General features: G+C 36.4%; 1 protein-coding gene across 20 annotated transcripts in view; it reads left to right on the top strand.

Annotated features, from left to right (window-relative positions):
* The window catches only part of LOC136841815 (SH3 domain-containing kinase-binding protein 1-like), a 334,418-nt gene that overhangs the window by 166,921 nt on the left and 142,497 nt on the right, over positions 1-25,000 (top strand). For 3 of the 20 annotated variants that reach the window (XM_067109166.1, XM_067109163.1, XM_067109136.1), the window contains exon 3: positions 3,497-3,558. The exons of the other annotated variants lie outside the window; for them this stretch is intronic. Coding sequence is in view for 1 of the 3 variants with exons in the window: in XM_067109136.1 (XP_066965237.1) it covers positions 3,497-3,558 (62 nt within the window). In the remaining 2 variants the exon portion in view is untranslated. The remainder of the gene's footprint in view (positions 1-3,496; positions 3,559-25,000) is intronic. 20 annotated transcript variants of the gene reach the window in all.

Genomic DNA, 25,000 nt, shown 5'->3' with positions numbered 1-25,000 from the left:
ATTTATGCTGTACACGATAACTCATTCATCTTTGGCGTCTTGCTTGCGCAACATCATGCCTTTCCTTGCTTTTCTTCTTTGCGTCAAGCTTTGCATTTATCTTTAACCATTCAATTATTTCATTTTTCTTTGTTCTCCCATTTCCATCTCGTTCATCGTTGCATGTAGTTCCATCTCCCATCGTATTTACAATCATGCATCTCACGAATTCTAAGACAGATGTCATCACATCACCCTCTTATCATCTTACGTAACGTTCAAAGGTCCTGTTGGGACGCCAGCGTTGAAAGTGTCTCCTTAGCACAATTATGACGATGATGGTGATATTTCGTGACTATTTCCTAGACGCAGAGGGACAATGAGACACTTTAGAGTTTTGAGACGTGCTCAGTGTCTGCTTGTTCGCTGCGGTGTCTGTGTCGTCCAGACAGTGTGTGGCTCGCGTTTGCTACGTGAAGTTTGGTATCATCAGTGGTCTTGTTACTCTTATTTAATTTTTTTGTATTTACTTTACCTTTTTAGTTTTCTATAAAAGAAAACGGTTGAGATGGCTGTTTGTCTGTCCGTCTGCACTTTTGCTGTCCGCCCTTAGATCTTAAAAACTGCTGAGGCTAGAGGGCTGCAAGTTGGGATGTTGATCATTCACCCACCAGTCATCTTACATACCAAATTGCAGCCCTCTAGCCTCAGTAGTTTTGATTTTATTTGAGGTTAAATTTAGCCATGATCGTGCGTCGGGCAACACAACACCACAGGCCACCACGGAGGGCTGAGAGTTTCATGGGCCGTGGTTGAGAATTTCATACAGCATTATACACTGTACAGAAATCTCGATTGCGCCGAAGTTGCATTTTTTACATTTTTTAAATAAAGTTTGGTGTAGTAACCCGTGTGAGGCCGGGAGAACTACTGGAGATATTATCAAATTCAGCTTCTTACTATGATTTTTAATGTATATTTTGGAAATAACATCGTATGTTAGGAGAAAGTTCCTGATAGTTTAGCTTCGTTGTCCCTTCGGTCAATTCCCTGTGGTCGTCTTGCTTGCTTCGCCTCCTGTGCCTGCAGTCAAAGGATTTTTCGAGTGGGATCCTTCTGGTAAATAGAATATCTTACTTTGAGAACTTGTTCCAGGTTCTTCTTGCCGTGAGGTCAGAAAGATTGATGGGCGAGTTCAGCTGGGTCTTGAATTTTGTATTTTGGGGATTTTTGAAGAAAATGTATTCTAGTTATTTTCTTGAGTCTTGTTTAAAATTCGAATTCTGGAACTGTTTTCTTACACAGTATAATTTCTGTAGAGTTATCTTTTCTTTATACGTTGATGTCTGTGTGAGTTATCTCTCGTATTCGAGTATTGGAAGAAAGAACTTTTTACTTTCTTACGTATTTCTTTTAAATTTTGATTTAGTGCTATTTCGGTGGAGTCTAGGCTGTAACACAAAAAGGTTAACCGTTTTTCAATCCTATAGTAGATCTGTCTTTGGTCTCGTATGTTCAGACTTGGAAATCGGAACTTAATGTTTTTCTTTTTACTCCATCGAAAAGAAATTTTAATGTTAGGGTTGTGTTAAAGGGAATTTGAATTGACACTTAACCTTGGATTTCTCTCTCTCTCTCTCTCTCTCTCTCTCTCTCTCTCTCTCTCTCTCTCTCTCTCTCTCTCTCTCTCTCATTTAACCGACAAAATTCGAGATGTTAACTGTCACTTAATGCAATAAGATTTCCGGTGATTGTGCAATGAAATCAATTTAAATTATTCAGAGGAAAACCCAAATGATCGCTATAATCCAAGTAGTTCACAATTTAAGTTCAATTCTTCATTTAAAATGGGGATTCTATGAAAGAAAAATTGCAGTTTTTACGTACTGTTTTCAATAAGGATTTTTGTTGGTTGTAGCTGTCCTCCTTGATAGTGCAGATGGTATCAGTAACAATGTAAAATATTTGAAGCTGTTGAGAATATTGTTACGGTAGACCTTTTAGTTTATTATTATGTATATAAAATACATTTAACAGTTCTTAAACAAACAAAATTGAAACTTCCTGCAAAATTTTTAACAATTACCCTTATACTTTTTTGTATTTTAATACATGAATAAAGTATGAACTTTCGTGTATTTGTGTGTTTTTTCCAACTCACAGCCGGCTTTTATTGAAATTGGGAAGGTATTATTACAGCGTTGTACTGAATGGTACAACTTGGCAACGAAATGTGCCATGTCAAGGAATCGAATTAGGAATCCTGGCGTTTGGTATGATGCTTATTTGTTGAAATATTCTACACCTGATATTCAGATTGCATGTGTCTTCCTTTTCTTTATTGTCATAACCTCCTACATTATTGTCGTTATTACGATCTACTGAAGTATAGGGGTGCACTATGCTTCGTTGAAAAGAATAGTTCTCCATGAAAATATGTAGAGAGAGTCATAGAAAATGGTTCATTTTCGCGTCATATTAGCTGGGTGACTTTAATATATTTATTACTTCTTTTCTTGTTGAGATATTTATCTATTGATTTGTCTGTCTTCTATTATATGAGTGGTAGGAAGCGGGAGAGGTCACGGCTTACTTTGGGGAAGGGGGGGGGTCATGAAATTCCTACCACAGTTAAGGGGTATTCCAGGCCAGACCACGTGACCTATCCGTCTACAGTGGCTTCCAAGAAAAGGTCGTTTTAACCAGATTATATACAGTATATATATATATATATATATATATATATATATATATATATATATATATATATATATATATATATATATATATATATATGTATATGTGTGTGTGTGTGTGTATAATGTTACAGGCAGATAGCGAAACCGGGTATTTCGCGAACTGCCTGAAATTTCAGGCAGAAAGCGAAATGCACCTAGGGACATTTGATCCCCCCCGGGTCTAGTACTAAACACGGCGAAACAGTGACTCATCTACAGTGTTAAGCCGTGTTTAGCACTAGCCCCGAGGATCAAGTGTCCCTAAGTGCATTTCGCTTTCTGCCTGATGGCAATTCGCGAAATGCCTGGTTTTGCTTTTTTTTTCTATCTGCCTGTAACATTATAATGTGTGGGTGTGTGTGTGTGCGTGCGTGCGTGCGTACACGCGTACACGCGTCTCTAAAAGCAAAAGAGATCTCTTATCTCGATATCCTCATACTTTTTTTGATGCGCTTGCCTCTAGAAAGCCATTATTTTTTTAAGTATTCTTGATTTATTGAGTTATTCTTTCTTGAGTAGTGAGACGAACCACTCAAAACGACGGGTTTAAGAGCGAATTAAATTGACGGATTAAATTGACTAGGTTATGATATGTATATTGTTTCTGTGTACTAGCATACAGATTAATCCTGAAACATCCATTTGTTGTTGGTATCAGAGGTAGAAGTTATTCCTGAAACTTCCATTTGTTGTTGGTACCTGAGATAGAAGTTATATATCCCAAAGAAATGGCCTCGTTTTTATAAGCGCTAGTAACACCACTTTTTTCCTAATTTCAGGTGAGCGTTTGCTGTGTGTCGGACATCTCGAGAAAATTTCTCAACAGAGACCATTCTACGTTGTAAGTAGGACAATTTCAAGTCACAAAATTCTTTTATGCCGTCGTCTCTGGTCGCTGACTGTTGCATTGTATGAATTATTAGTCATGTAATGCTTATATATATATATATATATATATATATATATATATATATATATATATATATATATATATATATATATATATATATATATATATATATATATATGTATATATATATATATATATATATATATATATATATATATATATATATATATATATATATATGTGTGTGTGTGTGTGTGTGTGTGTGTGTGTGTGTGTGTGTGTTTACACAAATATATACATACTGTATAAACACACACAGTATATCTATATATATAGTGTGTGTGTGTATTACATATATACAGTACAGACATACATGCATAAATACATATATGTATTGTGTGTTTGTTGATACGCAATAGAGAGAGAGAGAGAGAGAGAGAGAGAGAGAGAGAGAGAGAGAGAGAGAGCGTGCATGTAATTACACCTAAACTCGTGAATGCAAGTACTCTGTGTGTGTATATATGACTTTATGCAATTTTGTTTTATCATTTTAATTCTTTTTTATGTTTACGTTATTCTTCGCGTACAGAACAGGTATGCAAGAAGGATGGGCAGTAAATTCGTGACTGACCAACCCTTATCTGTGATTAGCCCCCTGGCCCTTCTCTATCTTTGGGTGTAGATGATGTCACTGGCCACAAGGATTTGTTTCCTGTTTATTCTTTTTTTTTTTCAGTCGCCATTCGTTTTATTTTTCTTGTAGGTAGGTCTGGCTTCTGGCTTGAAGTTGATGGTAAAGTGTTTGACAACAGTATCTCTCTCTCTAAATTTATATATAGCCTATACCTGTATATACATATATATATATATATATATATATATATATATATAATATATATATATATATATATATATAATAATTATATATATATATATATATATATATATATATATATATGTATTTATATTATAATTATATACATACATATAGATATATATTTATATATAAGTTTACATATGTATACATATATGTATATATATATATAATATACATAATATACACACACACTTTGTTGTACGATACATTACCTCGCACGATGAAAAATAAGATAGCCATATAAATGAAACAATGGCAGCAGTCAAGTGCTACATCTTAGGCAGTGTCGTTGCTTCTATTCAAATCGTACATGATGTATGCAGAGTGGCTATTTAAATTTCCAGTTCTCCCAGAACAAATACTAATTACTACATTGTTGCTGTCTAATTGTAGAATATATTTATAGAAGTACGTAAACCTACCTCCTAAATGAATCAGATTTGAAAAGACAAAGATTTAGGAAATCTAGAGGATGAATACAGTATTTAAAAGCAGTATGGAAATTTCGAGCACCATGCAACGGAACGCCCGTAGTGGGGTAGTGCCGTCAGTGCACCTCACGCGGTGCACTGTAGGCATTACATAAGGTTCTTTGGAGCGTGCCTTCAGCCCTAGCTGCAACCCCTTTCGTTCCTTTTACTGTACCTCCTTTCGTATTCTCTCTCTTCCATCTTACTTTCCACCCTTTCCTAACAATTGATTCATAGTGCGACTGCGAGGTTTTCCTCCTGTTGCACCTTTCAAACCTTTTTACCCTCAATTTCCGTTTCAGCACTGAGTGATCTCGTAGATCCCAGTGCTTGGCCTTTGGCCGATTTTCTAACCTAACGGGCAAGAAGATTTTGTTAATAAGGACGGCTGTAATAGATGTAACATATTTCCATTTTAAATTACTCCATATATTGACACTGAGAAAATTAATCTAGCTACCATAAAATTACTGTTACGACCTAGTGCCCGCAGTTGCAAGCACGCACTTTTAATAGAGGGCTTCTTTGTGCAAGGTAAGGGGCTTATGGAAATCTAAGAAGATCGTACGCTTTTCAAGTTATCACTGGAAACTCAAATGGTGGAGACCAAGAACACTTATTAATGAGTAGGTATGCAGTTGATTGTGTAATGAAAATCTATTCATTGTGCTTGTTCTGGTTTCCCTTTGGCCGAATTGGGATTCAAGTGAATAAGAATAAAAATGCAATCAAGTAGAAATGTTGACATATGATAAGATAATAAAAAGAACAAAAAAGATTAATAACTGGATTGGGTTAAAATCCAAAATAGAAGTGAAGATAACGTTCGCCCTTCAGTTTGTGAGAGAGAGAGAGAGAGAGAGAGAGAGAGAGAGAGAGAGAGAGAGAGAGAGAGAATGATAATTATATTCGCCGAAGGTCAGTTTGTGGTGTAATATCCATGGAAACGAATTTTGTAAGGAATTTCTCGGTAATATTTCTCTCTCGATAAACGTGATCTGGAGATTTTTGCATACTACATTGCTTACCCGTGTATAATGTTAATCCCTCTTTCAGTTTCCATCTTAACTGTTCATTCACAAAAGGTCTGAAACCAGTTCTGGGTAGATTGGTTGACCGTCTGTTCATAACGGTATCGTGTTTTATGTAGGCTATATATAGTATATATTATTTGTATTTATACTTATATATATGTATATCTATCTATCTATCTATCTATCTATCTATCTATCTATATATATATATATATATATATATATATATATATATATATATATATTTTGTTTTGAACTAGATGTGTCTATTAACTGACACCAGATCACGATTTATATATTTGATGTTCATGGTATAATTTCCCTATAGACCATATGACCAAAGTGTTTTTAAGAAAAATGTTTCATTATAATAAATTGATTTACTAAGTGGTTCGCCCATTTTGAACATCAATCACCCTGGATTTTAACGTAATTTATTGAGTATATCTGCCTTCGAGACTATCTGGATATATTGCAGTATTTGGAGTGGCCATGCGATTGCAGAGCTGCAGTCGCATACTTCGCAGGGGACTGGAAATCCTTGAATGAAATCGTTGCCTAGCCGCTATCTGTGGAATATGGTCTGGCAGATTGAACCCTGGAATTTTGCGCAGTATCGTCTGAAAAGAAATGAACATTTGATAGGCTGGAGAAACAAATCCACAGTTACGCTTGGGTACGTTTATTTAAAGATGGATTTCTACAGAGAGCTCTCTGTGGAATATGGTCTGGAAGACTGAGCCCTGGAATTCTGTGCAATATTGTTTAAAAAGAAATGAACATTTGATAGGCTGGAGAAACAAATCCACAGTTATGTTTGGGTACGCATATTTAAAGATGAATCTCTACAGAGAGCTCTCTGCAGAATATGGTCTGGAAGACTAAACCCTGGAATTTTGTGCAATATTGTCTAAAAAGAAATAAACGTTTTATAGGGAGGAGAAACAAATCCACAGTTATGTTTGGGTACGTATATTTAAAGATCAATCTCTACAGAGAGCTCTCTGTGGAGATTTATATTTAAACTTGTGTACCCTTACATAATTGTGGATTTGTTTCTGTTTCAAGACTCATTCTACTATATGCTTATTTTTTAATTTTATAGTCTCTTAGGTCGTTCTCTCGTCTTTATATAAGAGATTATCGGTTTAGTTTTGTTTCGTGGTGTTTAAGGTACTTTGTGTGTGCTTGTGAGAGAGAGAGAGAGAGAGAGAGAGAGAGAGAGAGAGAGAGAGAGAGAGAGAGAGAGAGTCGTTCGACAAGAAAATTTTCAGATAAACAGCAAGACTGAATTGTCGTTCCCGTATCTTGCAAAATATACGAAACGGATCATTAAAAACTAAATTTATTATTACCAAATCTTGCAAAATCTACAAAACGGATTAGTAAAAAAAATTAAGTATGTTGTATCCATATCTTGCAAAATCTACGAAACGGACCACAAAAAAAATAAGTATATTATTTCCGTATCCTGCAAAATCTGCGAAACGGATCAGTAAAAGATAAGCACACCAGTCCCAAACAAACCTGAATGTTACTTACATAAACAAACATCCATATTATAATTAACTGCTCACTCAGAACCGGCATCTCAAGAACTACGACTCCCAGCCCCACATTCTATCCAGAATTGAACCGCTTAACTGTACATCACGACAAATGAAGTGTGGGTTTCATAACCCGTCGCGTGTAACAAAAATAACCATAAATCAGGTTTTCTCGGCAGGTGCGGTAAGTTTCCTGTTGTTGTTGGGGGTGGGGTGGGAGATTCCTAGGTGGGCGTGGGTGGGGGTTGGTGGACCTGGTGTTGGGGTGGGGGGGATTTGAGGAGGAGGTTGTAAGCAGAACCGGATCGTATATAGAGGTTTTATACAGTATTGACGTTTGTCTTATTTTAACTTTATAATTAACGTACGTTGTGTTTTTGTATGCTTTTGTAATCACTGCATGTGATATTGCCCCTCTCTCTCTCTCTCTCTCTCTCTCTCTCTCTCTCTCTCTCTCTCTCTCTCTCTCTCTCTCATACTATTTTATTTTTTATTTAGTTTATTTATTTTTTTTACTATATAACTGCTTTTCCTTATTAGGACGGTTTCTTTTTTAGTCGCTCCGAGGAGTTATTTTTAACTTCGACTCACCTGATTTTGTCATAAGGTAGTCATATACTAGTCCCCCCCCGTATTTTTTGCAATTTGTCGAAACAACAATAATACTAAAGTACCGAATGTTAATTTTTATTTATGCTAAGCTTTTCATATAGCAGTAGTGCTGGGAATGTGTAATAAGATACAGAAGTTCTAACACAATGGTTTGTTGGGCCGAGACTTCTTCCTCTCTTCCCTTTTCCAGTCTTTTGATATCATCATCATCATCATCATCATGGAATGAGGTAATTTCCAGAAATGCTGGAAACTGGTTTTTATCAAAACATATGACATTATCAAGGCAACTACTTCTTTTCTAGTTATACTTCACACTTTCGCCCTTTCAAGTGTTTCTGGGTTAGATGAGAGCAGTGGTCGTAAAATTGCCATTTCCATCGGCCTCTGCTTGGAAGGAGTTACCGTGTCGTCATGAGAAGCATTATAATGAGATTGTCTCGGGGAGAGAAACTCTCGGATTTTTCTCATTCCATTCTCCCTCCTCCCCGTCTTGCCCCCCCCTCCCCCCCTTCATACCCTCCTTTCACCCCTTGAAGTCCCTCACCCCTCTTCCTGGCTTCTGCACTCTTGATGACCTTAGTCCTTGTGACGCCAGTTTGCAGAAATTAATTTTATCTCGTCCTATTATGTCCCTGTCTTGTGTAGGCACCTTACCCCCGTCATATCCGTTCTCCTCCTCCTCCTCCTCCTCCTCCTCCTCCTCCTCCTCCTCCTCCTCCTCCTCCTCCTCCTCCTCCTCCTCCTTCCCCCTTGAATGAAGTGAAACTCAAGGTGAGGATGAAAGGGACCGTTTAAAGAGCACTCGAGAGTGGTAGGTAAGGGGGAGACAGGATGTCCTTAAATGGACGTGTATCCACCTACTCATGAAATTTCTCTCTCTCTCTCTCTCTCTCTCTCTCTCTCTCTCTGTGGAATGTTCCTAGGAATCTTGCTAGGTCTTGCATCAGGTGCATTTGATTGCAGTTCATGCAGTACCGATGTGAAGAAGTTAAATTTTATTCATAGAAATTGACATTTTCGGGTAATGCGGATTTTGTGAGGAAAAGATGTCAAGACAACATTAAAAATTATCGAAATATAAAACTGAGGCATATTTTAGAATATATTCTTTAATACAAGGACGGATTTTAAAGAAATTAATATTATGGTTTTCGTCTAAGAAAAATTCCCGATTTTAATATTTTGAAAAATCTTCAAAAGTCGTTGTGAACTTTTGATGTATTCTGTCATGTTAGAGAAAATATTTTGATCACAGTTTTAACAGTTTTACTAAGTATGATTTGATATCACATTCTTCATTCTTTTGTTTTCTCAGTAAAAGGAGATAAAACACAATACAAAAAAAATGATAGATGCACTTACGAGTTGCATTTATTAATATTATTGCAAATTCCTCTCTCTCTCTCTCTCTCTCTCTCTCTCTCTCTCTCTCTCTCTCTCTCTCTCTCTCTCTCTCTCTCGTGGGCTCCAAGCGCATTTCTAATGTCAGGGGAAAGTGGCCAGTGTTTACTTAAGGGTCAGTTTTGGCACTTAGCTCCAAATGACTCCTCGCACTTGAGTTCCCGATTAAGGGCACGCGATTGAGAGTTTTGTTTGTTGCCTGGCATCATGCCCATGCCTGTTTGGTGGTTGTTGTTGTTGTTGTTGTTGTTGTTGTTGTTGTTTAAGCCATCCTTGTGCTGGCACGGGCTCTTGCTCCTGGAGCAGCCAGTAAATTCCCGGTTTGGTTTCCTTCGCCTTGTGGGCATTGGGATGCCAGCAGTGATATTTTCACCTGTTTGCTGTAGGAGTGTGCTGTGTAATTAATATTTATTTCGTAATGCAGTAGGATCTTAAAATTCTTAAGAGTAGGAAAATGTCTGTTTCTTAACCACATATCAGTCCTGATTTTTTAATATATATATATATATATATATATATATATATATATATATATATATATATATATATATATATATATATATATATATATATATATATATATATATATATATATATATATATATATATTTGTATATATATATAACTTATATATATATTTTGTGTTTATATATATATATATATTATATATATACTGTATATATATATATATGTATTATATATACATATATATGTATATATGTATGTATATAATCAAAATATTTCTTAATACGGCCCCTTTTATCATATACTTTGATTTGTAGTTTTTCAGTTAGGTAAAACTTTCATTTATACTTGCGATTGTATTAGTTCGATTTGAGAGTGTATTAGAAAAAAGGGTTATTACTTAATACCAGCCTCTTTTTATTCTAATCATGGCTTTCAGTTGGTGTCTTTACCTCATTTAGCTTTTATCAATCATCTTTTCACTTATTAGAGTTTTATATTATCCACGGGATAAGCCTTACCACGGTGATTAAATATTTTATCGGATGTTATTGCACTTCCTTTTCCAGAATTATGGTACCGGGAAATGTACTGAACAGATGAAGAAACACTAATGAAAAGAGAACTGCATGTCATAAAAACTACGAAAGAATGGGTGCAGAAGTGTTGTTTTTTTACTGTTGATCTCTGATTTTAAAATGAGCCTGATGATGTCTCGGCCTTTTTTTCTCTGAAATTTATGCTTTAAATTTTGTTGTTTTAAAATAAACTGTATTGTGTAATATACCCAAGTTATATATACAGTATATATATATATATATATATATATATATATATATATATATATATATATATATATATATATATATATATATATATTTTTTTTTTTTTTTTAATGTAATTTTTTTAGAAAATATATTACAGTAATTCCCTTTCATTGGCGATTGGCAAAATAGGAAAATATCTTAATTATATATTTTGATCCTTTTTTTTCGGAAAGTGTGACAGTTTTAATTTTTTAGCCTGAAGAAATAATTCTTTTGTGGTGGGTTTTATATAACGAGATTTTTTAAACTTTTTTCACGTTCGGAATTATATAATAATCAGACCGACGTTACATTGCTATTTCATCATTCTTGCGGAGTACTGAGAGCTGATTTAGGTATTTTTAGCAAATAGTCTAGCCTTTATTTTCACAGTATTAAGAGATTCCTGTTTCTAGGTCATACAATAATTGTAATATCATGGCCACTGTACTGAGCCGTATGACCATGTGAGTTTAAAATCGCCGCTTTCCCCTCATTTCCTTCCAGGAATAATTTCATTCCTTCTCTTTTTCTCTATATTTTTCCATCTATAAAAAACTAGAATGGTGATGAAGGTTTTGTGATTATTGAATGTTAGTGTAACTAAGATTTCACTTCGGTCTCAAGTCAACTTTTGTAGAAAGTGTTTGAAAAGTTCTGTCCTCTTTATGTGACAAGGTGAAACTTCTGTTTATCATTTAATATCGTTTACTTAGTAATGGAATTCTTATTGGCAGCTTTATTGTCGTTTACGTTCTTAATAATGGAGTTTGAGTTTTCTGTAAAAGGAAACTGTTGAGATGGCTTTGTCTGTCCGTCCGCACTCTTTCTGTCCGCACTTTTTCTCTCCGCCCTCAGATCTTAAAAACTACTGAGGCTAGAGGGCTGCAAAATGGTATGTTGATATCCACCCTCCAATCATCATACTTAACAAATTGCAGCCCTCTAGCCTCATCAGTTTTAATTTTATTTAAGGCTGAAGTTAGCCGTGATCGTGCTTCTGGTAACAACACAGGCCACCACGGCTTGCTGAGAGTTTCATGGGCCGCGGCTCATACAGCATTGTACCGAGACCACTGAATGATAGGTCATTTTCAGTGGCCTTGATTACACGCTGTACAGAAAACTCAGTTACGCCAAAGAAACTACGCGCATTTTTTACTTGTTTATTATTGTTGTCGTCTTTTGGGTGACTGCCAAGGAATACTAGGCAGTCACTGTGCCTATATCTCGATCTGGCAACATTGGCATTGGTCAGCTCTTGGGTGGGTGACCAGCAACTAAAAACCAGACGACCTTAGCATCTGTGCCTGTCTGTGCAATCAAGGACATAGTTCTAGCAAATAAGTGGTTCCAAATGAGACATTGGGAGTCAGATATAAGCAGGAATGTTTCTCGGAGACCCCAAGAAGCCAGGCATGGTTGACTGACTTTCTGAAGATGTTCATGTACATGAAAATATTTGTATGTTTACTATTTTTTTTACTAAAGGTTCTTTATAAACATTTGATTTTTACTGGTTTCTGGGAAAGTATTTTCAGATTCAAGTGGGTATACGTTGCTTATGTGGTTTGTAAGGACGTATTTTTTTTCAGAATATAATAAAAATTGTTAGATTCTAACATATTGATTTTAGGAAATTGTTTCCTATCCCAATGTTGGTGTGCTTTCGTGTTAATCATAATAAATAAAAAAATCATTTGTGCTGATAAACAGAACAGAACGCCAAAAACAAAAAAAAACAAAAAAGAAAAAAAACGCGTACGCCATCTGTTGGCATCTGAGTGTACTGAATCCACGCCGTACATTTTTCTAGTCTTATATTTTCCTTGTTTGTTGGTAAAGTGTTAGCGATACGCTCGCGCGCTCTGAGGCATGTCTGAGAGTTCAGAATAACACTTAATCATGGCTGTTGTTTGTGCTATAAAGAACAGGAAATTTATGCTCCAAATCGTTGCCAGCACTTTCTAACGAAAGTAATGGCAAGCATGACGTTCAAGTAGGCCACAAGGAAAGGTACTTTAATCTTGGAACTGCGAGTAGTTGTGTGCACGCATGCATATGGATACGTATATATAATATGTATTTATGTATGTATGTTTATACGTATATTATATATACTATGAATAAAAAAAATAAATGAAAAATTAATAAAAATAGTGAATGAATAAAAAAATAAGATAAAAAAATAAAAATAAAAAAATAAATAAGATAAATAAATTAAATACATAAAAATAAATAAAAATATACATATAAATATAAAAAATTTGAAGACAAAAAATAAATGTAAAAATAAAAATAAATATAAATATATATTTATATGTATATATATATGCATACACACCCATGCACATACACATCCATATACATATACTTAAACATACATAAACACACATATACATATACTTGTACAGACACCCGTTCACACAAACACGCCACTTGAAGTATCATCCCGAGACACCTTTGGTTAAATTTGTACCCCTACTGTTATTTATTGTCAAGATGAATAATTTTAGATATTTTCTCCAGCTGTGATTTAATGCTTTATTGCATATTGGTTGCTGCACAATCATTTTTTCCGCCACATCTTTCATCGCTAAATATATAAATGCATAAGATGATATCTTGTAGATGTTTTCGATTTTCTTTTTTTGTGTTTGGAATCATCTCAAAGCTATTTTTATATTTAATGCTTAGAGATAAAGCAGTTTTCTTTTATTTGCTCGTTCATATTGTTTAATGCAAGTTATTTCTTATTGTGATTGCTGGAATTTATTGTAAACTTTATTCTGAATATTTGGATTTGTTGCAAATTTCATTCTTTTTATGCTTGGCGTGATCCAAAGTTCTGGTTTGTCAAGGAATAAGTGCATGCTGCATTCAGACATTATTTTTGTTATCCAGTTTACTTACCAGATCTATTAGCGAATAAGCGGAAAGGAATTTTCTTCCATCCTCTGTATTCCCCATGTCCTGTAACCTCATTTTATTGTAAAGGCGAGTCTACTTTTCCTGCAGTATAAGAACTCTCTATTTCTTCTCTGTAAATTTCGTCCGAGTTAGGATGACGCCAGATAATTAACAATCTCTAAATCGCTCTATCTTCAAGCCAGCCTTATATACTGATCCTTTTAAGTCGTTATATAGTGTTCAACTTGTATCACATCCGTATTTTATCACTCGCTATTTACGGGAATATTTCGCGTCGAGTGAGTTGATGACGTCATTGATGGCGATGGTACTTAGTTTCATGTAAATGGTCACGTTGCAAAGGTCCTGAGAAAACTCTCTCTCTCTCTCTCTCTCTCTCTCTCTCTCTCTCTCTCTCTCTCTATTTGTACAGAGAATCTATCAACCTTCCTGTTTCTGTAAATATTTTTTTAAGTATTCGTTTAACCTCGATCTTTTTATTAACCATTTCCGTAGGGGGGTAGTGCCGGCAGTGCACCTCATGCGGTACACTGTAGGCATTACTAGAGGCTCTTCGTAGTGTCCCCTCGGCCCTTAGCTGCAACCCCTTTCATTCCTTTTACTGTACCTCCGTTCATATTATTTTTCTTCCATCTAACTTTCCACCCTCTCCTAACAATGACTTCATAGTGCAACTGCCAGGTTTTCCTCCTGTTACGCCTTTCAAAACTTTTTACTGTCAGTATCTGTGTTAGCGCTGAATGACCTCATAGGTCCCAGTGCTTGAAAGACCAAAATCCTGTATTCTATTCTATTCTTTTATTATTCCATGAAATAATTCCTCTTGCGAGTTTTTGACACTATCTTCATGATCTTCGCCCCAGTTATCATCATCGGCGTCATCATCCAACATCATCTTCAACATTTTGTTCCATATCATGATCACCATCTCTTATCAACGTCCTCACTACCTTGTTCCTATTCACCATCATCATCATCTTGTTCCCATTCACCATCATCATCATCTTGTTCCCATTCACCATCATCATCTCTGAACATCATCCCCGCCATTTCGGTCATCATCATCATCGTCACTATCACATGCATTCCCCATTTTCCTCGTCCCTGTCGGCTGCACGCACATATTCACCCAAGCACAGGAATGGTCATCTTGGAACGGCTTGTCACGGCAACCGGGAATCGGTTCGCCGACATCCAAAAGCGAAAGTGAAATAAGTCGTGTCCGAAATGCCTAGTTTGAGATGAGATAAACGTCAGGCAAGATGCGCTGGATGCTGCCAGGGTGATGATCATTTGGTTCGAAGTGGTCAGCCTTCTCGAACGGCTTTTTTTTTTTTCTGAGGACTGACACGGCATAGATTCAAACTGGCTGCTGGAAGGACAGAGAGAGAGAGAGAGAGAGAGAGAGAGAGAGAGAGATTTGTAACGGTCACTCACTTGACTTTAAATACTTGACAACCTAAAAGCGTAGTTGAAATTTCTTAAGCTTTGAAATGAACGGATCTCGTACAATACGTGTCTGAATTCGGCAAGTTTTTCCATGACCTAGACCTTTCAATGATTATGCGTCTCACGTTCTATACCTGTCGTGATTTAAATATATATGAGGATGTTCTTCCGTATAACAGGATACTTTTGTCGAAGATGTTTCACACTCACACTTAAGAACCTAGTTTCTACATAGAATGGCTTCTTGAAATATCTCAGGGAAAACGGAAATAGCAAGTTCATGTTTATATCCAGAAAAATGTGTGACTTGTAATATTTTAGTATTTTTGCACGTACTGATATTTGCTTATCTAAGTGCATACTCAGTGAAAGTTTTCCTGCACAAATGGGTTCATCCTTGATTCAGTAGCTAAAGGATGAGGGTGGCGATGAAGCATGGCCAATATTTAGACGAAACGGTGAATTTGGAATATGAAACCGATTTTGCTGTGAACATTTTATTTGATCAGCCTTTTGAAGGATGGATCTGGCAGGGTACGATGACTTGCTCTTTGTAGTGAGCCTTAGTCCAAGAAGGGATATGACTTATATGGATATATATATATATATATATATATATATATATATATATATATATACATATACACATATACATATATAATTTATATATATATATATATATATATATATATATATATATATATATATATATATATATGTATATAAAATTCTTAATTCATAAATCCACGTATTTCACTTCCTAAACTTTCGAAAGGAAAGTAACTTTTACAGAAATAAAATTGCACATAAAGAGCATGAAATGGCTGTGACAGCAAAAGAACTTGGAGCATCTCATGGTAGGATGGCTTTCGTACGTCTTGAGAGAGTCTTTTCAATGGGAGTATCTTTCGATATAACTTTTTTCCTGCGATTTTGTTTTTCTCTTCTCTAGTTGTAAGAGGAAGAATGCGCGAAATGCGTACGAGAGGGTTCTTAATATTCAGTCCTAATATTCTTAGTGGTTTGTATAGGCCATATTTGTTTACTGATGAGAAATTAATGCATTTATATTATATGATGTCTTTTTGTGTCTAGATTGTATATAGACAGGTGGATTCTCTGTGTATATATCATATATAAATTATATATATCATATATATTAATATATATAAATTTATATTATATGTATATATGTATATATATAGTGTATGTATGTATGTATGTATGTATGTATGATGTGTTTTTAATAAAAACACATGTATATATTTTGCACAAGCCCGTATATACAACGCAAATGCAATGATGTACCAATTTATATTAAACTGCGTGCGTGTGTCAACATACAGGATTTTGCATTCATGATCCCAGAAGTTATGTGCCTTATCAAGGTGTTGTCTCGACACTTTCGTCCACACTGAGAAAAGAAGTGCATGTTTTGTTTAGTCACTTCATGTCACGTTTAGGTGATGGATGATGCGTGGCCAAGCGTGTTTAGTTTTTACTTGCAGGTTCCTAGCGATGTTGTGATGGTGTAGGCTAAGAAAGTATATCGTATTTATGAAAATTATAGTGGCAGAAGTTTTATTATTATTATTATTATTATTATTATTATTATTATTATTATTATTATTATTATTGTTGTTGTTGTTGTTGTTGTTATTATGTGCATCGAATCGTAAGAGTGTTGTTATTATTATTATTATTATTATTATTATTATTATTATTATTATTATTATTATTATTATTATTATTATTATTATGGGCCCTTTTCTTAGCTGGAATTGACAAGTGTTTCCACGGATTATATATTTGTGGGAAAAGAAGAGGACACAACGCCAAATTAAGTAATGAATAAATAGATGAATGAATAAGTGAAGTAACTGGTAAAAATAAAAGGTGAAATTTGTATTGAAATACCTCAAGCAAGGGGTAGAGCTTATTTGCGAAAATTGGTCGTACGGTTTTCTCTCCAAGCATGAGGCAACTGTTTATTGGACACTCTAGTATAATAATAAATTTTAGTGGAATGTTGAGGAAAATCTGAATTTAATTGTATAAATAAATATATATATATATATATATATATATATATATATATATATATATATATATATATATATATCATTTGCCAGAAGAGTGACATAACCCAAAAATTACTATTTTCCAGGAGAAGCAATTTAAAGTTAAAACACTCTCTACTCTCTATAATTAACTTTATCACATATACAATTGTTCTGTGCATTATTAGAATTACTAAAAGGACCTCATTCAAACTGGATGGTATCTAATGGAGTATTTTTTCAGAAAAAGTTACAAGCTTTCTTGGACAAACAGTCCACATTATCAAGGATCCGTACAATGGCCTCAGTATGCAGAATGAAAGGACCTTGTACGGATACTTGATAATGTGGACTGTTTGTCCAAGAAAGCTTGTAACTTTTTCTGAATAAATACTCCATTAGATGCCATCCAGTTTGAATGAGGTCCTTTTAGTAACTCTCTATAGTGTAATACTGACATGTCATACCCTCTAGCGGTTAGTACTACAGATACAAATAAGACGTTTTTACCACAGTATGGAACAAAGAACGGCCATCTACTGGTATCAGTAACTCAAACAATTTTTGAGTTGTCACTTATGGCAAATGAGCGATATATTTATATGAATATGTATGTGTATGTATATATATATATATATATATATATATATATATATATATATATATAGATAGATAGATAGATAGATAGATAGATAGATAGATAGAGCCGGTATCCACAGGAAAAAAGGAGAGAGAGAGAGGGGTGGGGGTGGGGGAGTTTGCAGGACGCTTACTAGCGCCATCTATGTGCTTGACTTCAATCCATGAAGTTAGAAAATAAACAATAAACGAAGCAAGCAACATGCCAACAGCAGAGAGAGAGAGAGAATCATTCACGTTGGTAAGATGGAAGCCAAGTCGAAATCTAGTGTCTTACGAAATGCTGTACCCAATAAACAGAATGTATGTACAGTACGTGCTATACCGTTGGTTGGCGTACGTTAGGTAATCCCCATTTTCGCCGCACCTGGTGACAAACAGCACAGGGCATTAAACCAGAACAAGAGCAGTGGTGAGATTTGAGTCAAGGTCGCTGTTATTTGCAGGTTGATTGGCTGGAGCATCACGCTCTCATGGACTCTGTAACCTCTTGAATAACAGCAAGAAAAAATGATTATTTGGAATGAATCTAACCCTCTGTTAAAGTTAGCTTTTATCCTCGCGCCATTAGGTGCGAAGGTATAAGCTAACTTTAACAGTAGGTAAGAATCCAGATTATTAATTTTATCGTAAAAATTTTCATTGTCATTATTCAGGGTTTGAGACCACTGATTTGCATACCTAAACTTTCTTCATAATTGCAAATGCTTTGAGGCCCAGTGACTTGCTTTCTGGGAAGATTTGCTCTTGAAAGAGATGTGAAATTGAAGCAGTGTGAAGTTGATTTGGACAGCGAGAAGTGAAGAAATAAGACAGTTGATGAAACTTAAAAAGCATTAAGGAATAAAGGCGGAGCAAAAGAAACACGCCTAATGTCACCAGTTCTGCCTACAGCGTCCTATCAGAGGCACTTTGTATGTGAACTACCCTTTCCCTCCCCTCCCCGCCCCTACGTGGTTTATGTATTTAATTATCATCATTGTCATCAAAACGTAGTTTGTACATATATTAGAGTCGCCGTCCTCCAGCCCTTGACTAGTTTCCCTCGCCACTGGCCACAGTATGCAGATTGAAAGGACCTTGGTCCCAGATCCGGATTTATGCATAACGTCACAAGGGTCGAGACTTGCCGTCTCGAGCCTCTCTTAAAATATTACCATATTTTTGGCTCTAGGGACAATTTAATTATCAAATAGTTTAACTAGACCAATAAGATAAAATTCTTAGCATGTGTGATTATAGTGCATATGCACCATGTACCCCGTAGGGGGTTAGTGCCGCCAGTGCACCTCATGCGGTGCATTGTAAGCATTACTTAAGGATTTTGCAGCGTCCCTTCGGCCCCTAGCTGCAACCCCTTTCATTCCTTTTACTGTACCTCCGTTCATAATTTTTCTTATTACTCTCCAGCCTCTCCTGACAATTGATTCATAGTGCAACTTCGAGGTTTTCCTCCTGTTACACCTTTCAAACCTTTTTTACTGTCAATTTCAGTTTCAACGCTGAATGTCCTCGTAGGTCCCAGCGCTTGGCCTTTGGCCTAAATTCTATATTCTTTCAATTATATGCAGTATGTATTACGCATTGCGTAGTTTCTCTGCATAGTGCGCTTTTTTATGTGTGTGTTCATTTCTTCACGAGGCTCAGATAAGACTGGTAAACAGAGGAAGACAGTTTATGTTGATTGCAGAGAAAGGCGGTGATGAGATACCTCGCTTCCCGTTTGGGTTATTTGCCCTCTGCACTGTGTACAGGACTTTGTGGGGATGGCAGTGGGGACTAATCTGCGCAACGCAACGCAGAACATCAAATATGCAAGCAGTAACTGCCTACTTAAGTGGTAAAGAGTATTAAATATAATAGAGCATTTCTTGAGGGTCGAAGGATTTGAATATTTAGAATTTTTAATATTTACAATTTTAGCCCGCGCTGACGATTTCTCAAAAAGCAAAACACTCAGACCCTCGAAATTCGCACAAGGCCAGCGAATGCATGACGACAGAGAACACTTTAAAAGGCAAAGTTTGTAATCAGGATGTAGAAATCGAATAATGAAATAATAATCTCAGGCTGATCCCCTTCCTCCAAAAACCAACAATTTGCGCAGCAGATTGAACGGTGCTCGTGATAGGGAAACACGTGTTCGCCCTGTTTACAAACACCGGTGAGCAGTAATGAAAGGATGATTAATAATAGAACGCACCAACAGACAAAACAGTCGACGCCCGCCTCCCCTCTCCGCAAAGGGCCGCCATCCGTTTCAGTGTTGTGACTAAACCACCGGATGTTCGCGGATAGGCTGCGCGTCTATCCGGCATGCGCTGCATCCCTTTAGGTGTCCTCGTATCATCTCTCTCTCTCTCTCTCTCTCTCTCTCTCTCTCTCTCTCTCTCTCTCTCTCTCGACAAATGAACGTATCCTAATCAGTCTCCTCCGTCCTTGCTTTTATGCAATGGCAGGAGATGTCTGTCATTGTAAACAACGTGAATATGTTCATTACAATTCAGAAAGCGTTCTTCTCCTGTTGTACCTGATCATTACGATCTCTCTCTCTCTCTCTCTCTCTCTCTCTCTCTCTCTCTCTCTCTCTCTCTCTCTCTCTCTCTCGGAAAGACTCGGTATTTAATGTAGTAATATTTCATGAAAATAAATTTACAAAACAGAGCGAGGGTTATTTTATTTCTTAGGTAATTATTTTTATGTAGTTAAAATAGGAAAAATTCTGTATTTTTATAGAAACTGCTGAAATATCAACATAATCTTTTCAGGAAAAATTGTTAGAATTTGAGTAATTACAATAATCTTCACAGAGTTAGATTATTGCACAAGAATTTACCATTTTGCACTGAAATCCCAAGAAATGAAAGTTTTGCATTGTGTAAGTGATAGATTTACGAGAATTAAACGTTGTTCACCACAAAATGTATTGTAACTTATATGAAAATCATATTTAATGGCAACAATTGCAAAGTAAATTTGCAAAATGTTTTTTTGTGTAGAAAGGAATTAAGTAAGTCGGCTGTGTTGAATTGAGTAAATAGGCTGTGTTATTGTGTAATTCAAACACAGCACTAGTTAATATTCTTGTAGAAGTGACTGAATAGAAAAATCTGTTATGCAAATGAATGCCCAACAACGCTTATTCATCCATTCCCGTACACAAATATCAGTAAATTTACCTGTGCATTCTTATTACGTTTACTCAGGTGCACAAGTTATAGACAGATATGAGATGTAGGTTTGTGATTAAACATTTTTCCAATTTCTTTTGCTCTTATAGACTTGGTTCCGTAGTGGGTTAGCGCCGTCAGTGCACCTCATGCGGCGCACTGTAGGCATTACTAAATGTTCTTTGCAGCATCCCATCGGCCCCTAGCTGCAGCCCTTTTCATTCCTTTTACTGTACCTCCATTCATATTATCTTTCTTCCATCTTGCTATCCACCCTCTCCTCACAATTATTTCATAGTGCAACTGTGAGGTTTTCCTCCTGTTGCACCTTTCAAACCTCTCTACTCCCAATTTCCGTTTCAGCGCTGAATGACCTCATAGGTCCCAGTGCTTGACCTTTTGCCAAAATTTAGTATTCTATTCTGTTCAACAGACCTTACAATATAATTTAAACGGCAGTTGGGAATACTTAATACTCAACAAACAAAGATGATGATGAATGGCAGGAGTCCGTACCTACTAATTAACGTAGGATCGAGGACTTGTTGTTATGAACTCCTATAACACTGCTGTTCCTTCCAGATAGATCCAGAACTTTATCTTGTAACAGAAAGGTGGTGAATGTTATCTTTGCGTCCAGCGTCGGATGAGTCAAGGTGACACAAGGCTATATTTACGTGAAGAGTATCGTGTTGGTTTCCAGTTATGGAAAGCTTTTGTTTGAAGGATAAATTAGTCTTGATTAATTTGGTAGTTTAATTACTTTTATGATTATTGTCACTAATTATTAGTAGTAAATTCGGTGACAGTAACATGAATGTATGAGTGTAAATGCTTTTAACTATAAAGTTCTTTTCCCCGTAGGCGGGTAGTGCTGTCAGTGCACCTCATGCGGTACACTGTAGGCATTAGTTAAGGTTCATTGCAGCGTCCTTCGGTCCCACTGTGTTCCCTTTCATTCCTTTTACTTTACCTCCATTCATATTCCCTTTCTTCCATCTTGCAGCAATTGTTTCTGAATGACCTTTCAAACCTCTCCACTCCCAATTTCCGTTTCAGCGCTGAATGACCTCATAGGTCCCAGCACTTGGCCCTTGACCTGAATTCTGTATTACATTCTATTCCGTAAAGTTCTTTCAGTCTTGCTTGGTTTTTATTTTAATTCAAAACAAGGAGGTACCTTCCTTGTACAATACTGCCTTAAAATGGAAGACTGCAGTATCTGCAAAAATACAAAGCTGAGAAAAACGGTAGATACTCCCTTGCCTTACTACTGACTTTGCAGATGCTGCAAATGTGACCCCCTAAATACTCATAGAAGGCACTGAAGAATCATTCTGGAACTGCAGTAACTTGTGTATTAGTGTTTCTCGAGCCCAGTAGGTGGCATATCTCAGTTTCGAAAATTTTTGAGATACTGCGGTTTCCCATTTTAGGGCAGAATACTGGTTTGGTAACACCCGAATGGAATTTAGAGTCGTAACTTGTTTCAGCTGCCTGATTTTTTTGAAAACGCTTTTAACAATCTGGTGTCAAATTGAAGAATTAAACTGTGATTGTATTGGAGGACGGACGTTCTCTTGAATTTTGGATGGTGTGCATTTGGTAGATTGATAGAAAGATAGTTCCTAGTGGAATAAGTGGTAAAGCTAAAGGGTCGAGAAATGCTGAACGCAGGTTTTGATGCTGGATTTTAATTCCGAAATAAGATTGACATCAATTATTATTTTAGACATCTAAAGAAAGCGTAAAGAAGTTGTAGTCACATAGAAATTAAAAGTTTATATCTGGGTTGAACACACAGACACATACACAGAAATAGCAAGTTTACTGTAAAAGTTTATGTCTGGGTTGAACACACACACACACAAATAAAATAGTAAGTTTACTGTATATCTGGGTTGAACATACACACACACACACACACACACAAAGAGAGAGAGAGAGAGAGAGAGAGAGAGAGAGAGAGAGAGAGAGAGAGAGAGAGAGAGAGAGAGAGAGTTTCTCCTCTTTCAGGAGTTGAATTTAGAAGGTCAAGTTCGCCTAGATTCCTTTCACCGCCCAAAGTCATCATGCACGTATCGCTGGCAATCATAGTTTAAGCAGCAATTCGTCACCACAAAGGCGTTGCAACGTGTAAAAATTGGTTAAAAATGCCTAATAGTTTAGTACGTTATGAGCCGAGCATTTCATTACCCCCATCCACCCATCAAGGGCACGTCCGATGGGCGTGTGTCCCCGGGCGTGGTGTTTGGGTTTCCTCCGACGGCGTATTAAACTAAAGCTTTGTTCGAGGTTATGCAAATTGTCTCTGTGAATTTTTGGTAATTATCCTTAAAGGGCAGTATTGAGGGTGTAGATAACTTATGGTTAATTGTTATAATTATTATTATTTATTATTAAAAACAGTTTCACCAGTGGTCACAGTCACAGGATTAGCTTAGTCCATTATTATTCCTATTGTTACCTTCCAATTTTCACAAGTCTCTTTGGGATGAGGTTGCTAGTCTTACGCCGCTCCTCATCGTGACTGTGACCCACCAAAGTCAAATAACAATCTTCTTGATTTAAAAGATTCGCAACTTGTTATTCAGGTGAGGACCTAACTTATTCACCCCCGCTTGGATCGATCTCAGGGCTTCTGGAGTGCTAAGGCAGGGATGATAACTACTGGACCAAGTGAGCCAAAATACTATCGCCACTAAGATGGCTGATTTTATTTTTTATTTGTTTGTCGATGATCCCCCCAAAATTGTGGATTTTTACTAAAAACTGCGTAAAGGTGGGCCTTATGGCAGGCAATTTGTTAAGATTTTTGGATAGGCAGAAATTTAACTTACAGAGAAGGAACCTGTTGGGGAGTTGGTTACTCATCCATATCAGGATAAAAAAAAAAATGCACCGACGCAATCGAGTTTTCTGTACAGCGTAATTAATGCTGTATGAGCCGCGGCCCGTGAAACTTTAACCACGGTCCGGTGGTGGCATGGCCTATATCGTTCCTAGACGCACGATTATGGCTACCTTAACCTTAAATAAGATAAAAACTACTGAGACTAGATGGCTGCAATTTGGTATGTTTGATGATTGAAGGGTGGATGATCAACATAGCAAATTGCAACCTTCTAGAGTCAGTAGTTTTTAAGATCTGAGGGCGGATAGAAAAAAGTGCGGACGGACAAACAAAGCCGGCTCAACAGTTTGCTTTTGTAGAAAACCAAAAACCTAAACCATACAAACCATTCCCATAGATTTTGCTAGATATAATGACTATCTACTCCTGCAAAGAAAATCATCTCTTAATCTGGACGATTTCATTTGGATCCTGACAAATAGCTGTTGCTGGTCGGTGGAAGTTTTTGTATACGCTCAGAGGGATTCAACCTTTTCCCACCTCCATCTTCCTGCTCCTTTTTGCGTGTCGTTTCCTTCGATGCAAACATTTTATTATGAAGTCATCATTATTGAGCTCCCCGTTGGGGGGGCGGGATAGTGTCGTCAGTACACCTCATGGGTGCAGCACTGTAGGCAAAACTTAAGGTTCTTTGCAGCGTCCCTCCGGCACCTAGCTGCAAACCCTTTCGTTCCTTTTACCGTACCTCCTTTCATATTCTCTCTCGTCCATCTTACTTTCCACCATCTCCTGACTATTGATTCATAGTGCAACTTCGAGGTTTTCCTCCTGTTACACCTTTTAAACTTTTACCGTCAATTTCCGTTTCAGCGCTGAATGACCTCATAGGTCCCAGTACTTGTCCCTTGGCTTAAATTCTATATTCAATTCAATTCAATCATTATTGAGTTTCCTAGGTGAAGAAAAATGTCTAATGTCATTTACATGTTTCTTTTCATTTGACTGGACTAAGCTTAAAAATGTTATAACTTCACTGTCTGGAATTGATTCTACGCTCAGGTACCAGCGGGTACCAATGTAATTGACATAATCTGATTTCGAATTACCTTCCCCAT

Source organism: Macrobrachium rosenbergii, chromosome 9, assembly GCF_040412425.1.
Source record: "Macrobrachium rosenbergii isolate ZJJX-2024 chromosome 9, ASM4041242v1, whole genome shotgun sequence".
Taxonomy (NCBI): Eukaryota; Metazoa; Arthropoda; class Malacostraca; order Decapoda; family Palaemonidae; genus Macrobrachium; species Macrobrachium rosenbergii.
The sequence above is the reverse complement of the archived record's forward strand: the minus strand, read 5'-3'. Positions and strand labels throughout refer to the sequence as shown.